Here is a 13,720-nt window from a genome sequence, read left to right as displayed (position 1 = left end):
TTCTGCTGATTCCATTGTTGATTTTATACACATGTTTAGATTCTGAGTCTGACAAAAATAATTCATATGTACTCAAAAATCCTCTATTTTTTGGGTTGTAGGAAAATTATATAATTTATTTACTGATTAATTACTTATTATTTTTAATTCGCACTCATTCAAAATGGAAACAAATCTATCAGAAGACAAACCATCTGCGACAGTATTGGTGCAAAAAATTTGCTCTATTTGCTCAAAACCGTGTGATTCTAGTATTTTTTCAGAAAATGAAAATAATCAACTTTTGCAATGTTTTATCAACCTCGTTAATTTATCATCTTCACAAAAAATTGTTTGGAAATTCGGCCCTCATACGAAAGAGGTGTGGTCATTATGCGGGGAAGATAACTGTGTGCAATTTGCTACCCAACTTGTTAACCTGATCCAACAGCTTTTTAACGTGAAAAAGGAAATTCGCCACAGTTTAAAGAACCTTTTTGAAAAATGGGGACCCAATTGTGATGGGGATGTTGAAGGTGAATATTTTTTAGATGTAACATTTAATGATAGTACGCAAGATAGCGTGTGAATGATGTTCAGATATTATCAAAGCAGTTACATTTTTATTTTTACAAATAAATTACAAATGGTAATGTATTCTACATATTTCTAGAATGGAGCCGTGAACTCTTGGGTGGTTTCTACAATCTGGACGAAAAGATGTTGCTCGATTTATCACTCAATGTAGAAGAATCGTTAGTGTCGTCGAATCAAGAAATGGCGATAATCTCAAACTTGAACCAAAATCTGGATAATACTATTCAAATCGATTACAGTAATGTCTTTAATTACGAGGGTCAGAAATTGGACTCTTCTTCCAGTTCTGAAAATATAATAAAAAGTAAGTATGACTTTAAAAACATTCAATGTTTTCTGCTGATGTTCTTGTTTGACGTGTTGTGATTGTTTAAGGTACAGCGAAACGTGGCACAACAGGAAGAAGGAAAACAAGTGGCACTCAAAAGACTTTGCGGAGAATAAACGAAAGAAAATCGGTTCAAGCATCAACCACTTCAGGTTTGAAATCATGTGATAAATGTGAAAAACAATTCAATTCTGCAACTTCATTACGGACACACAAAAGGGCACATGTTCGTGAGGGCAAGAGTAAGTTGAATAGTTTATTAGCTACGCAGATTGTTAAAATTCATTGCTTCATGTTTACAAATTTTATCCTGATTTAGGTGCTGACGGAACCTTTCACTGCACTCATTGCTCTTCAATCTTTCTCACTCTATCAAATTTGAAAGAACATAAAAGCAAGGAACATGAGCAACTCAGAGACTTTTGTCCAATTTGTAATAAATTTATGTCCAAGAATTTCTTACAACAGCATCTCCACTCCCACTACATGAATAATTCCACTCCAGTTCCCGTGGTCGATGTTTTTTGTGTCATTTGCACCAAACCCTTTAGCTCTGCGTTACTTCTCGCCTCGCACATGGATGTAAGCATAGTTCTACAATTAATTATCAAAATTACTGTTATTCTTAAAATTAATCAAAATTACAGGTGCACAAAGGCGACTACTCTTGCGAAGTGCCCATCTGCAGAAAAAGCTTTTATTCACGCACGGCAAAAGTTAAACATGTTGAATTTGTTCACGGTGAAGGAGAGGAACAACTTGATTGCCAGTATTGTTATCAAAATTTCAATCCTGGATCTGAAGACGAATTTCAGCGTCATATAAAAAATCATGAGGATCAAGTGATTAAGAGAACTTATTTGTGTGAGAATTGTGGATCTTATTTTAGAAGTAAGAAGACCTTACAAACTCATTTACGCCTTAATCACCCTAAAATCAATAATGATTCTGAAGAGCATAAATGCCAGGTATAGTTAATGGCCATAGCATATTTATACGTGATTTATTCTCAGGCTGTGTCTTTATGTCGATTTTTTATGTATCTAGATTTGTGAGAAATCGTTCTTAACACCACAACGTCTAAAAGTACACACGCAAATCCACAAAAATTCAGCATCTGCTTCCCCTTTCACCTGTCCAGAACCCGAATGTGGAAAAGTATTTAGTCAAAAAGTGTCCCTTGATAGTCATTTAATGGTCCATCACTCTGGGAAGATGCGATATAAATGTACACTTTGTGATCACCCTGGGTTTACGTATTCTCAAGGTTTGCGAAGTCACGTGTACAAGCATCATAACGAAATGTATACTTCCGGTGGCAAAAACCACGTGTGTCATGTTTGTTACAAGAACTTTGTTACAGAGGACGAGCTTCTTCTTCATGTAGGAAACCATGAAAAGCTCAAATGCCAGGTATTAAATATCCACCAAACTCGTAAATAAATATAACAGTTCGTCCCATATATATATGTATGACATGCGTGATTTAAATTATATTTTTTAGCTGTGTTCTAAGCAGTTTAAATCAATGAATCATCTAAAAGGTATACTTATGTTATGCATAAAAATGAAACCTCGATTACTCTAAATAATCTAGTTATATAATCTGTATAGTTAAAATCTGTAATCTGTATAGTATAAATCTTTTGTACATTTTCAGAACACACTTTGCGTCATGCTGCAATTCGGCCCTTCAAATGTCCTCAATGTCCTTCAAAAGGTTACGTCCGACAGGCGCAGTTGAACGAGCACATGAAAAAAGTTCACCAAGATTCAGAGCTTCAACAAATCCAGCATCATAATAATCTCATTAGTGTTCAACACTTAGCCGAGCGAATTACATATGTTATTCAAATACCTTAGATAATTACTCATGCTGTTTGTGTTGAAATTAAAAATAAGTTTGAGCGTAGTGTATTTTCGATAAACAAATCAAGTTGCATTTTAATGAACAATTTCATCAGCATTTAGATGTGGGCATATATTTACATTTCTTATCTTTCAAATTTATGAGAATACAATAGTGAATTCAGAATTTGCTGCTAATGTTAATCCAGTCAAATTCACCTCCCCATTTGGCTTTTGAGTAAAGCTGGTCGTTACTCCATTCACGGTGACACTCGTCACTGGTCCGAAACCAAGAAGACGAATCGTTCCCAACGTCTTCGTAGCCATATCGGGATACCCATCCATTACGACAGTGGAAGTTAAGGACCCAGACATCATGGAATATTCAACGTAAAAGTATTGTCCATTAAGATGAGTATCTATTAATCAAGAAATAAGCAGGTCCTTAAAATTATTTGCCACAAACTATGTACATAGCCTTAAATATTTATTTATGGATTTATACCGATGCCTTCTCCGTCGTCATAAAACAAAGAACCACTCGCACTTCCAGCGTCATTCAAAACTACGGTTAGTCCAAATGGATTGTTCCTCGCCGCTTCCGTGTTCCTTGCATGTTCTTGAGTCGGAATTATATTTCCTCCTGCCAAATGCACGTTGATGACTTCCTTTGGTGCAGCAAGGGTTAAAGTTCCCATTCGAGTAGTAATTTCATTTCCAGTGTAGTAGTCAAAGTGCCGATTGTCAGGAAAATAGGTTACTACAGACGTCGCTCCTTCTCGGAGCACAGGAGAAATAAGAATTCCAGAACCCCACATGAACTGCTCGTCCACGGGATAGGTCATAGAGTCGCTGACATAGTTGTACCATAATGGTCGGAAAACAGCGCTACCTCCGGTGGCGTGCTTGTAGAAAAGTGTATACAAGTATGGCAGCAGTGTGTATCTCACTTCCAATGCGGTTTTTGACGACGCCGCAACAGCAGGACCCCAAACCGCGGGATCTTGGTCCTAATTATTTATTGAAAAGTACTAAATTGATTACACTAGATGCAATTAGCCAAAATATGACCTTGTACTTACAATATTGCCTTTTCCATTGTGATTTCTGGAGAAAGGGTAGAATGCCCCAAGTTCCATCCATCGCTGGCACAAATCAGCATTAGAATAACCAATGAAGCCACAAATATCAGGTCCCACGTATGGAATGCCCCACAGATTGAATTGCATTACACCAATGATGGAATAGTGAAGGTTTGACCACCGAGACCAATTGTCTCCTAGCCAGTGAGTAGTCCATTTTCCCGAACCCAAAAATGTCGACCTCGAAAGAACAAGGCCACGTTTCCCAGTTGCTTCACGTACTCCACTACATCAAGATATAGATACATCCATAATAAGGTCAGTTTTAATTATAATATGGAATAGCATTTTCATAATAGTAAGTATTAAGAAAATCTTACACAAGGGTCGGCTTGGATTCGAACCAGCCATATAAAGAGTGCGTGTTGTAATGAATCGACACGTTGTCCACATGATCAGGACAAATTGTTTTCTCTGCAAGATTCTGTGTCGAAAAACCTGGTTTGAATGGGGGATAATTCCACCTATTCGCAGCGCAACCTTCATTAGAATCCCCACTATCAAAGTTTGCAGGTTCGTTCATATCAATCCATAGACCATCAAATGCTAAAAGTTGTTGAAACTCGACAATCAAAATTCGCCACCACTCTTGACAAGAGGGTTTGGAGTAGTCAGGGAAGAACACGGGAGCAGTTTGATCGCGGGGCCACACCCGCCCAGTTACTTAAGAAGTAATAAAACAGAATTGTTCTTGAAAATCCTTTTAAAAAACATCAGTTTAAAAAATTACCAGGGGTGCCATCGGCCTTTTTCACCCATACGTCCATCTGTTCTCCCAATGTAAAAGGGCGATAATCGGGGCCTTCGATAATACTGATGAACGGATCCAAAATGGTGACAAACTTGATGCCTTTAGCTTTTAGCTCTTGAACGTACGCTGGCAAGCCTCCAAACCGATCCTCAGACACGGTAAAGTCCAGCTCCATATGCATAATATCTATTTTATTCATAGGATAGTATAATAGACATACATAGGGCGTAATATCTCATTGAATAAAATTGAATATTAATACATACCAATATCACCATATTGAACTAAAATCATAAAAATATACATACATTATATAGAGCAAAACTCAAAATTGAATTGGATGACTTGTGTAAATTATGTTCTGTAAATTCGTAGGTACTTTTATTACTTTATTATATATAAAGTAAACTGCCTTGTAATTATTTTGCCGAAATATTATAAATACATGCAATTAACTTACCATCGTGTGGGATTCCGGCAGCTTCGGTCCGATCAACGGCAGCCTGCATTTCCGTCAAATTGTCGTAACCGTATTTGCATAGCTGGAAACCCAAACCCCTTCAAGAATAAAAAATATCCATATTTATATTTATTTAAAAATACCCATAGGTATATATAAATAGATATTATTTACCAATAAGGTGGCATTTGTGACCGTCCCACAGCCTTTGTTAAAAAATATACAGATTACACCATTGTAAAGAATGATCCATGTCTATTACTTGTAATCTTGTGCAGAAAAATGCGTTTGAATACCTCTGTATACTGAGCTACTGAATCGTCGGGAGTTGGTCCAAGGAAGAAATACATGTCGAAAATTCCTCCAATGGTAATATATTTAATCATTGGACCTGGTATGATGTGCCATTCTGTCGAAACAACATCAAAAGTGAATTGGGGACATATATTGATCTAATCCTTAGATATTTATTTGAAGATCATGATCTTTTCTAACCTTGCGAGTTGCTGTTCACAATCGCAACTGCGTGAACATTGCCATCCCTCTCAATCACGGTATAGTGAGGTTGTGTTCCATACAAGGCAGTGGTGTGCTATTTTAATTTAACAATTCAATTAATATATCAAAATATAGATTTTAAGAATTGTGTCCCTACGTAAGGAGGTTGGTCTGCCGCCCACATTGGCCATTCCATTCTTTCAGAAAAATCGTGCTTGAACTTGCGTTGCTCATTTTCACCAATACCGTACACATTTTCTATAAAATATTGTATGCATAATTAAATAAGTATACAAGTCGAATATGCCCATTCTTGGACAGGAAAAAGATTTTTGGAGACTTTTTACCTGACGGGAGATTCCATGTCATTGACAGAAATTGGTCAGCAAAGGATAATTTTCCTGCGGCCGAGTTGAAGAGCACGGTTCCAGTGGAGCGTCGTACCACCCGGAAGGAAAATGGGGAGGGCGTGAACTGAAATTCGTACAGTGGGTTTGCATTTCCTCCCGAAGCCGGCTGGATTTCTAGGGGCACCTCAAATCTTGGAGAACCATCAGTTATCTGAGAGCAAATAAGTAATTAAGTGCATGTCGATTTTGCAGGAGTTAATAAACAGATAACCTAGTGGCAAATGTGTCAGTGTGTAAGAAACATGTACCTTAACTCTCAACCTGTAATCCGATTGGAACTCGGCTTCGAATATGAGACTGCTTGCTTCTCCTTCCCAAAATCGTCTTCCATTATTAAAAGTCTTTGACAAGTTGATTACAATACCTGTTTGTATGTAACAAGCACACGCATATCAGCAAACACTAGTGTACTAAGGAGACAATTATCTATTAGACTTCACTGTACTGGAAAATACGCTGCCCCCCAAATTTTAAGTGATTTGGATTAAAAAGGCATGATATCAAATTTTTGGGAAGGGGTTCAAATGTACTTTCGCGAAATAAAGTCTCAAAGTTATGCATTTTTGGGTCATGTGATATGAAAATCTGTTAAGCTGTCATGATACCGTTTGTTGTATTCACGGGTTGTCCAACTACTTGATAACCCGTATTATCCAGCGCAGCAGATTGAAAACACCACGGAATGTTGGCATTGGGAAGTGAAGGGCACCATGTACAATTCCGGTATCGACAACTCATTTCTGAAATCAGGAACAGATACATACTTAATTTAACTAGAACCAAAATAGTTGATGATTTGGAGAAACTACATATATTTATGTAGCTCTTTACAAGTAATTCGTTGGTATTTTATAATGTTTTATATTGTTTCGTTTTTATTAAGTTAAATTTTTCTAATTATTTGAACCACAAATATTAACTATAATGTCTTTAATTAAATTAATTAATTTACCATCAATTGGTTCATCCCCGGTGGTACAGTCGACCCTATTGAGTTTTGTTAAATAAGATTAAAATTAAATTCATAATGGCAAATTTACCCGAACTCCCTCATACACTCATACATATGAACATAAATAAAAAATACTATTGAAATACCTAATTTTAGTTCTTAAAATTTAGCTTTTCCGAAATGTTAACCCTTCATACAAATACATACCTATCGAGTGCTGGGTGGTATCCAGTGTCGCATGTTAGACCGGGTGGTTCTAGAAGAAGGAAATTATTGCAGCATAGATCTAGAAATATTTACTAGGACCATAAAATTAGTGATACTCACCATAAATAGCGTCTCGGAAAAAGCATGCGGGGAATCCAGGCCAAGTTTCCGTTTTGTCACACCTTTACCGAAATATTCGTAGTTAGTTAAGTATCTAAATAATTCGAAAGTTTATTTCTCGACCGATAATTACTATCCTGAACCTACCAAACACACCCTCTCTCTCGACATGCTCCCTCTGACGCGTTGGGCTCGGGATGACAATCACGTCGAATCTCGTTGGGAAGGTCTGCTTCCCGACATCCATAGCCGAAATCAGCCTGACCAAGAACTGCATATGTGGAGAGTAATATTTTGTTAATATTTTACTCTAATATTTAAATATGCGCATTATAATTAAATGTACTATTTAACCTGAATTTAGCGATGTCGCGACGAGAATGACCACCAATAGGGTCCCTGTAAAAACTGTTTGCCTCATTGCCATAATTCTGGCTACAGTTTCAATCCGAGTTCAAACTATTGCTGGAAATCAAGTTGGTTGCCCCATTTTATTCACTCTTATTAACGTCATTTATAAACTTATCATATCATTCAGATCCAGAGATAAAATTGTACCCACCGATCAATCAATCCGATCCGACACACCTGTCAGGAATGCTAAGTTTAATTCACACACGCCTCTCACCCAGTCAAATTTCTGTATCCAAATTAAATAAGGGGCCGTCCATAAATTACGTAACGCAAAAATCGTTATTTTTCAAACCCCCCCTCCCCCCTCGTAACGGCATCGTAACGCTTCTCGACTACCCCCCCCTCCCCCTTCGTAACGTAACGTAAATTTGATTTCACCGCAGGGAATTTCTTTAGCAGCAACTTGCAAAATTTTCATTTGTTCCAGGTTGAGTAAACAAATGTCGCTTTTATTGCTTCTATTTACTTTAAATTGCTAGATAAATTAGAATTTTGTGAATTTCTTGTCCAAGAACAACCGCAATCACATAGAAAGAAAAAATGAAAATTGTAAATCTTACAGGTCTCTCAACTTTTAACAAGACTTTTGCATCTGGAAAACCATTAAAAGACGAGTTGACAACCATCATGCCTCCTCAGTGACTTCGTTCGGGCTCAGGTGATCGGCAAATTCCGATCAAATTCTCATCTTGAAGGTAAGGCTCAATTTATCGTGAAACTTACGTCACACAATTGCCATCCGAGGTCACTGTGGAGGAATGATGGTTTACAAGTAGGCAAGAATTGTACTCTGCTTTTAATGTGCGCACCATAATGCAAAAGGTATATTTAGTATTTACATGCGTACACTGAAACCTTCTGACATGAGTTCAATCCGATTTTTAGTCGCGTTTATGAAATGTGTTACGTAACAAATTTGTTATACCCCCCACCCCCTACATAACAATTCGTAACGCTCTTCCCATAACCCCCCCTCCCCCCCTCTTGCGTTACGTAATTTATGGACGGCCCCTAACAACGTGATTACTTCGTGGGGTGGCAATGAAACGTCATAAATTGATTTTATTATTTGTTACGCCATTGATGAGTTACATAATTGTTTGGCTGTGAATATTTAAATAAACAAGCGGTGTTCTTGCTTATCACCATTGCTTTGAAGTGTTCTCGATTTTTAAAATCACTTATCTTGAGTCAAAAACGTTGTGAAAGGGGTTGAATCAATAAACAAAATGCCATAAATTGCATATAATCCTGATGATACCGTGAAAGAATTCTGACTGGGGATAAACTAACAATGATTATATTTAAACACTGTAAGAATTGTTGAAGTGGTTCTTAATCCAAGTAAAAAGCTTATCGTATATTATGCCAATTGTACATAGGTAATTTACATATATAATATATAAAAGTTAACATATTATGTTAACACTTTGTCGTAATAAAGTTTATTGACATTATAAAAGTGTTTTCTGTGTAATCGTAGTATGTATTTTATGATACGAGTTTCGCATCTTCGAAATGAAGTATTAGATGTTAAAATAAATAAATAACATCATAATTGGCTAGAGCAAACAAAATTGTATCATGAACTTGGTTATAAATAAATGTCACAAATTCCAACTAACAATGGAGGTCTCCCAACGTATGCTCACAGATTTGGACGAAATTAGTATCAATCGATCACAAATATAATTAGTATGAAATTTGCAAATGGAACTATCTGCCAATGCGCAGGTTTGGCGGAGATATTTGCATAAAAAGCGGAGAAAACGCACTAAAAGGCAGGCATATTTTTCATTTTCCAAATTTCCTGAGCATTTTTTCTGCTTTTTATGCAAATATCTCCGCCAAAACTGCGTATTGGCAGATAGTTCCATTTGCAAATTTCATAATAATTATATTTGTGATCCATTGACACTAGTTTGGTCCAAATCTGTGAGCATACGTTGGGAGACCTCCATTGTAAGTAATTGACTCAAGATGTATAATGATTTGCATAAATGCACGATTGTTATTGAGGGTGAAGTATGTATGTCATGTCATAAGCAATGATTGCATTTTCCTTAGTACGTTGAGTCGCCATGGCGCCGCGTCCTCACACTGCATTTGTTGTTAGTAATTTTGATCAAGAGATTTTCAGAAAAAGGCCAACTGTACATCTTTCGTCAGAGAAAGCTAACAGCGCACGATTCGCCATGTCGCCTATCCCACTTCATGGACGATTATTTCATATACGAGGTAATATTTCGAAGCTTTGCTGTATTGATAAATATTTTTTGCACATATTCGCATTAACCCTTTTTATTTTGTTAATTGCTCAGCTTTCCTGCTACTCGTACTCCTGCCATTGTTCTTGTCTGGGCTGGAAGATGACATATTTTACTTCACTTCTTTCAATAGTGAGTCTGTACATGAGCTATTTTAACTTACTACATATATTTAAATGATCATGATCGTTTAAATTTAACACTTTGTACCGTATCGTGAATAGACGTGTCCGAGTGGGCAGATGTTTATTCAACTTGCGACATCAATTTTACTTACCAGTACCGCTTTGAGAAGGTCACTTACCTTCATTTTTCAAATGCTGATGGATATGCACCACCGTCGCCCGCACCTGATGAAAACTGGACTCCCTTGTTTCTTAGTCTGGACGTGCAAAATCTTCCAAATACGCTGTCTCCAATTGAAATCAATCACAAGGACGTGAGCAATCATTGGAATATAAATGCCAATATTTATGCCAATACAATACAGTGTCTAATGTTTCATATTCAAGACTCACTGCATGGTCGAGTCTACGAAAAGGAATTGTTTGAATTTTGACCCCCACACACAGAATGAATCTGTCCTCATGATTTACAACAATCCACCCCCACCACTCGGCTCATTTAAAGTTTCCTTTGGATTCCAAAAAAATAAAGAGTGTGTTACCAACAGTCAATTCGCACCTTGTTACGTAAATCCAGAGTTTGGTAGAATTCGTGGAGGTACACATGCACATACATAAATAGAATATTGCATTAAACTCCGCGATGGTACATATCTATAAGTAAAATCACAAATTAATAAGTTGAAAAAATTAACATGTTTTTCAGTTGTTCTAACTGCGGACCGTGAAAATCTACGCAGTGTTCGCGAACAATTCACGGTGGAGAAGCCCAACGATTACATCTCCATTATCAACGGAGGTAGCCCAAATGAAAAAAAGTTTTACGAAGCCATTTTCATGGGGTCGAGTGAACCGCTGGATTGTAAAGATAAACGAAGTAGCCACATTATTGATGGGAAATGGTTAGTTCTTATAATTTTATATGCATACTACGTAAATTTTCAAGTAAATAATTTATTTCTGTAATTATTCAGTTATCCAATGGAAATTTACATGTATTTTGTGGACGAAACAATACCTACGATGGCTCTTACAACTATACTCGTTGTGCAAGTGGAAGTAATGGAAGTCCCCATTGATAAATGTGTTATTACGGTCGTATAGATCTATATTTTTTTTTGCTACAGTTGGGTGAAACCGAGAATCCGAATATTCGACCAGTTGTTGACGCTGTATCAAATTTGTATAATGAAGAACGACTGTTTCTAGCAAAATACGATCACCAAACGCGAGATAATCGAATGTTTCATCATATGGTGATTGAGACCAGTTTGATTTCATTGCACAATTGTTGCGATTATTATATTTAGGTCATAACCAAACTGAAGCTCTAATTCTCAATTAGGGACCATCTTCCGTGCTTCGCAATACCCACAATGAAACGGATACTGACTATTTTTTCATTCCCTCGAGTATCGACGTCGAACGACAAATTACCTCGATGATGGACCATTTTGAGAGGGTAAGACGTTGTTTAATAGTCAACATTTTTAAGTTACTTTAGTCACACTATCATGCGAAAAAATTCCAAGTTGAATGAAATCTACAGGTTCAGACCTATAAGGCCAAGACATTCTTCACATTTGAGCTGTATGAAAGTACCAAGGAAATTGAAAACAAATTAGTAAGGAGTGCTGTTTTCCAAACGGTGCCGCCATTAAAAAATGAGCTACTACTAAATACAACTACAAATAAGCCAATTCAACTTCCCAAATTGCTTGACAAGTTAAATTTGACTGAATATCAAACTGAAAATCCAAGAACAGTGTCGGATTTGACTATACTGAAAATGCGACTTCAACGATACCTCGTAACTGCGGCATACAATAATCATCTTGACCATCTACTGAGAGAAAATATCACATTAAATATTCCAAAACTGGACAACGCTTGGCCAGGAGCATATGAAGGAAATCCTATGAAACCTAATTTCACTTTTACAGACCTGGTCAATAAGTTTCTCAACCACCGGTACAAAGTTGAAGAAATTCTGAAACAGGAAGGAAATGAGAGCTCGACACTCGAGGTTTGTATGCGTCATGACTCCATCCATGTGGTTTTTCCTCCCTGATTAATCAACAACCGATTGATAAATTATCGCATAAAATATCGCTTTGTTTTATCATAAATATGCAGGGCAAAATTAAACAATTCATGACTGTCAAAGACGTATTTAACGAGGAGTGGCATAAAAAAAGAACGGCTATGTTTGATGCAATGAGATATGTCATTGAGGTAAAAATAATCCATGATACATATATTCTATATTTATAATATCGATAATCGTGATGATTATTTGTATCTAAGGATGGTTGTATACATTTCAATGTTGCAAACAAAGTAACGGCTGACGAGTTAAACAACGACACACTTTATAACGAAGGTGGAGAGGTGAAGATGTTTGGTTTTTACCCAAGAGCTCTTCGGGCACGAATGGACGACGCTGTGAGCCTCGCTAAAATTCGCATGATTCAAAGTACCTTGATTTATCCTTAAAGCAGCTACAGATAACTTTTGTTATTTGAAGGGCACAAAATCTTAAATATTATTTTGTTTATTAATCTGTAGGCAATGCACTTTTTACCAAGATGGACGAAACCTATGAAGAAATGGGATATAGTCTGAGAGATGAGCTAAATGTCAAGACTCATAGTCCTACATACTTGGGAGCAACAGTACACGCAAACATATCAAATTATACATGGCAGAATATTTATATCAAGGACACTTATGTCAACGACCACTTGAGAACGTTTTTATTTCAAGATGAATTTGGGAACAGAGAAGACCACCCATTCTTGTATAGTGTGAGCTACCCTTTTTAATAACAATACGTACACACATAGTACAACGTTGGTAAATTTTTACTCGTTTTTATTACTCAATTGGTTTCATTTTTGACAGAAATACAAGAAAACGGAACCGAGATATGGGAAAATAAAGTATCCTGAAACACCCGGCTCCCCTGAAGGGTTAGAATTATTGCTCGGTAATTTGGGATTGCCTGTGAAGGATTTCGAGCACTTGGAAAAATTGACTCCAACCACTGTTAACTTACGAAATAATTTTCAAGTATGGTCACAAATATTAATAAAAAATAATTGTTTTGTTTTGTCATTTTACCATAAAACTACTTCAAATTATATCCATGTGTATGTAGGTATCCTGGTTGCTTCCCAAAGGAGGAGGTTACTATCGATATAAAGGTTCGTCGCCTGTACCCCCATGCTTCGGTGCGGAAGAAGTAATCGTATTCCGAAAACCAATTCAAGCCAATCGTGATCAAATACAAGCTTTGACCACAATTCCAACTTTCCAGTTAAAATCTCGCGATATTTTCAATACATTTGGAATTCGTCACCCAAGGCGCAATACCAACAATTATGCCTCCAAATACGTTCTGTTTGACCCACGAAATCATCAATTTCTAGTTGGTGATGGAGTGCACAAAAATACCGTTTTGGAGTATGCAATGCGTAAGAACAAAACCAACAAGGCTGGTTCTCTTTATCATTCTACATCAGTACATTACTCTAGAAGTGGGCTTATCCATGCATGTGTCAATCTTCTTATTTTTCTAATTCATGAATAACTAGTTCTGCGTAGCTTTATGAACCTGTTC

The 13,720-nt window shown here is 36.7% G+C and overlaps 4 protein-coding genes across 4 annotated transcripts; 3 read left to right on the top strand and 1 right to left on the bottom strand.

Moving 5' to 3' along the window:
* Window positions 1-6: 6 nt before the first annotated feature.
* On the top strand, window positions 7-2,856 carry LOC110843080 (zinc finger protein 227). Its single transcript, XM_022088994.2, has 8 exons — window positions 7-515; window positions 653-880; window positions 952-1,146; window positions 1,224-1,486; window positions 1,552-1,872; window positions 1,952-2,317; window positions 2,409-2,448; window positions 2,565-2,856. Exons 1-8 carry the CDS (start codon window positions 164-166, stop codon window positions 2,765-2,767), a joined length of 1,968 nt encoding a protein of 655 aa, XP_021944686.1. The 5' UTR covers window positions 7-163; the 3' UTR covers window positions 2,768-2,856.
* Window positions 2,820-7,806, bottom strand: LOC110843079 (maltase-glucoamylase, intestinal). The gene is made up of 19 exons (XM_022088993.2): window positions 7,647-7,806; window positions 7,440-7,563; window positions 7,293-7,354; window positions 7,173-7,221; window positions 6,966-7,000; window positions 6,619-6,753; window positions 6,262-6,377; window positions 5,951-6,164; window positions 5,761-5,861; window positions 5,601-5,697; window positions 5,402-5,514; window positions 5,280-5,311; window positions 5,106-5,203; window positions 4,912-4,929; window positions 4,625-4,831; window positions 4,215-4,557; window positions 3,835-4,120; window positions 3,258-3,762; window positions 2,820-3,171 (listed from the first exon to the last, which is right to left on the bottom strand). Exons 1-19 carry the CDS (start codon window positions 7,717-7,719, stop codon window positions 2,912-2,914), a joined length of 2,868 nt encoding a protein of 955 aa, XP_021944685.1. The 5' UTR covers window positions 7,720-7,806; the 3' UTR covers window positions 2,820-2,911.
* Window positions 7,807-9,901: 2,095 nt separating this feature from the next.
* LOC118434227 lies at window positions 9,902-12,487 on the top strand. Its single transcript, XM_035847157.1, has 10 exons — window positions 9,902-9,944; window positions 10,028-10,105; window positions 10,198-10,412; window positions 10,486-10,696; window positions 10,805-11,000; window positions 11,073-11,157; window positions 11,226-11,354; window positions 11,444-11,560; window positions 11,648-12,333; window positions 12,406-12,487. Exons 1-9 carry the CDS (start codon window positions 9,902-9,904, stop codon window positions 12,167-12,169), a joined length of 1,596 nt encoding a protein of 531 aa, XP_035703050.1. The 3' UTR covers window positions 12,170-12,333; window positions 12,406-12,487.
* Window positions 12,483-13,718, top strand: LOC118434465. Its single transcript, XM_035848072.1, has 4 exons — window positions 12,483-12,574; window positions 12,667-12,905; window positions 13,003-13,170; window positions 13,259-13,718. The coding sequence occupies exons 1-4, from the start codon at window positions 12,496-12,498 to the stop codon at window positions 13,688-13,690; spliced, it is 918 nt and encodes a 305-aa protein (XP_035703965.1). The 5' UTR covers window positions 12,483-12,495; the 3' UTR covers window positions 13,691-13,718.
* The last annotated feature ends 2 nt before the right edge of the window (window positions 13,719-13,720 follow it).

Source organism: Folsomia candida, unplaced genomic scaffold (genome assembly GCF_002217175.1).
Source record: "Folsomia candida strain VU population unplaced genomic scaffold, ASM221717v1 Fcan01_Sc002, whole genome shotgun sequence".
NCBI lineage: Eukaryota > Metazoa > Arthropoda > Collembola > Entomobryomorpha > Isotomidae > Folsomia > Folsomia candida.
This window is presented reverse-complemented; position numbering and strand designations above follow the sequence as displayed.

Coding starts and splice junctions, on each gene's coding strand:
- LOC110843080 (XM_022088994.2), top strand. CDS start 164: ATGGAAACAAATCTATCAGAAGACAAACCATCTGCGACAGTATTGGTG. Junction 1,147..1,223: donor ACATGTTCGTGAGGGCAAGA/GTAAGTTGAATA, acceptor ATCCTGATTTAG/GTGCTGACGGAACCTTTCAC. Junction 2,449..2,564: donor ATCAATGAATCATCTAAAAG/GTATACTTATGT, acceptor GTACATTTTCAG/AACACACTTTGCGTCATGCT.
- LOC110843079 (XM_022088993.2), bottom strand. CDS start 7,719: ATGGCAATGAGGCAAACAGTTTTTACAGGGACCCTATTGGTGGTCATT. Junction 4,121..4,214: donor GAATCCAAGCCGACCCTTGT/GTAAGATTTTCT, acceptor ATCTTGATGTAG/TGGAGTACGTGAAGCAACTG. Junction 3,763..3,834: donor ACAATGGAAAAGGCAATATT/GTAAGTACAAGG, acceptor ATAAATAATTAG/GACCAAGATCCCGCGGTTTG.
- LOC118434227 (XM_035847157.1), top strand. CDS start 9,902: ATGTCGCCTATCCCACTTCATGGACGATTATTTCATATACGAG. Junction 9,945..10,027: donor ACGATTATTTCATATACGAG/GTAATATTTCGA, acceptor TTAATTGCTCAG/CTTTCCTGCTACTCGTACTC. Junction 10,413..10,485: donor TTGAAATCAATCACAAGGAC/GTGAGCAATCAT, acceptor TTCATATTCAAG/ACTCACTGCATGGTCGAGTC.
- LOC118434465 (XM_035848072.1), top strand. CDS start 12,496: ATGTTTGGTTTTTACCCAAGAGCTCTTCGGGCACGAATGGACGACGCT. Junction 12,575..12,666: donor TAAAATTCGCATGATTCAAA/GTACCTTGATTT, acceptor ATTAATCTGTAG/GCAATGCACTTTTTACCAAG. Junction 13,171..13,258: donor ACTTACGAAATAATTTTCAA/GTATGGTCACAA, acceptor ATGTGTATGTAG/GTATCCTGGTTGCTTCCCAA.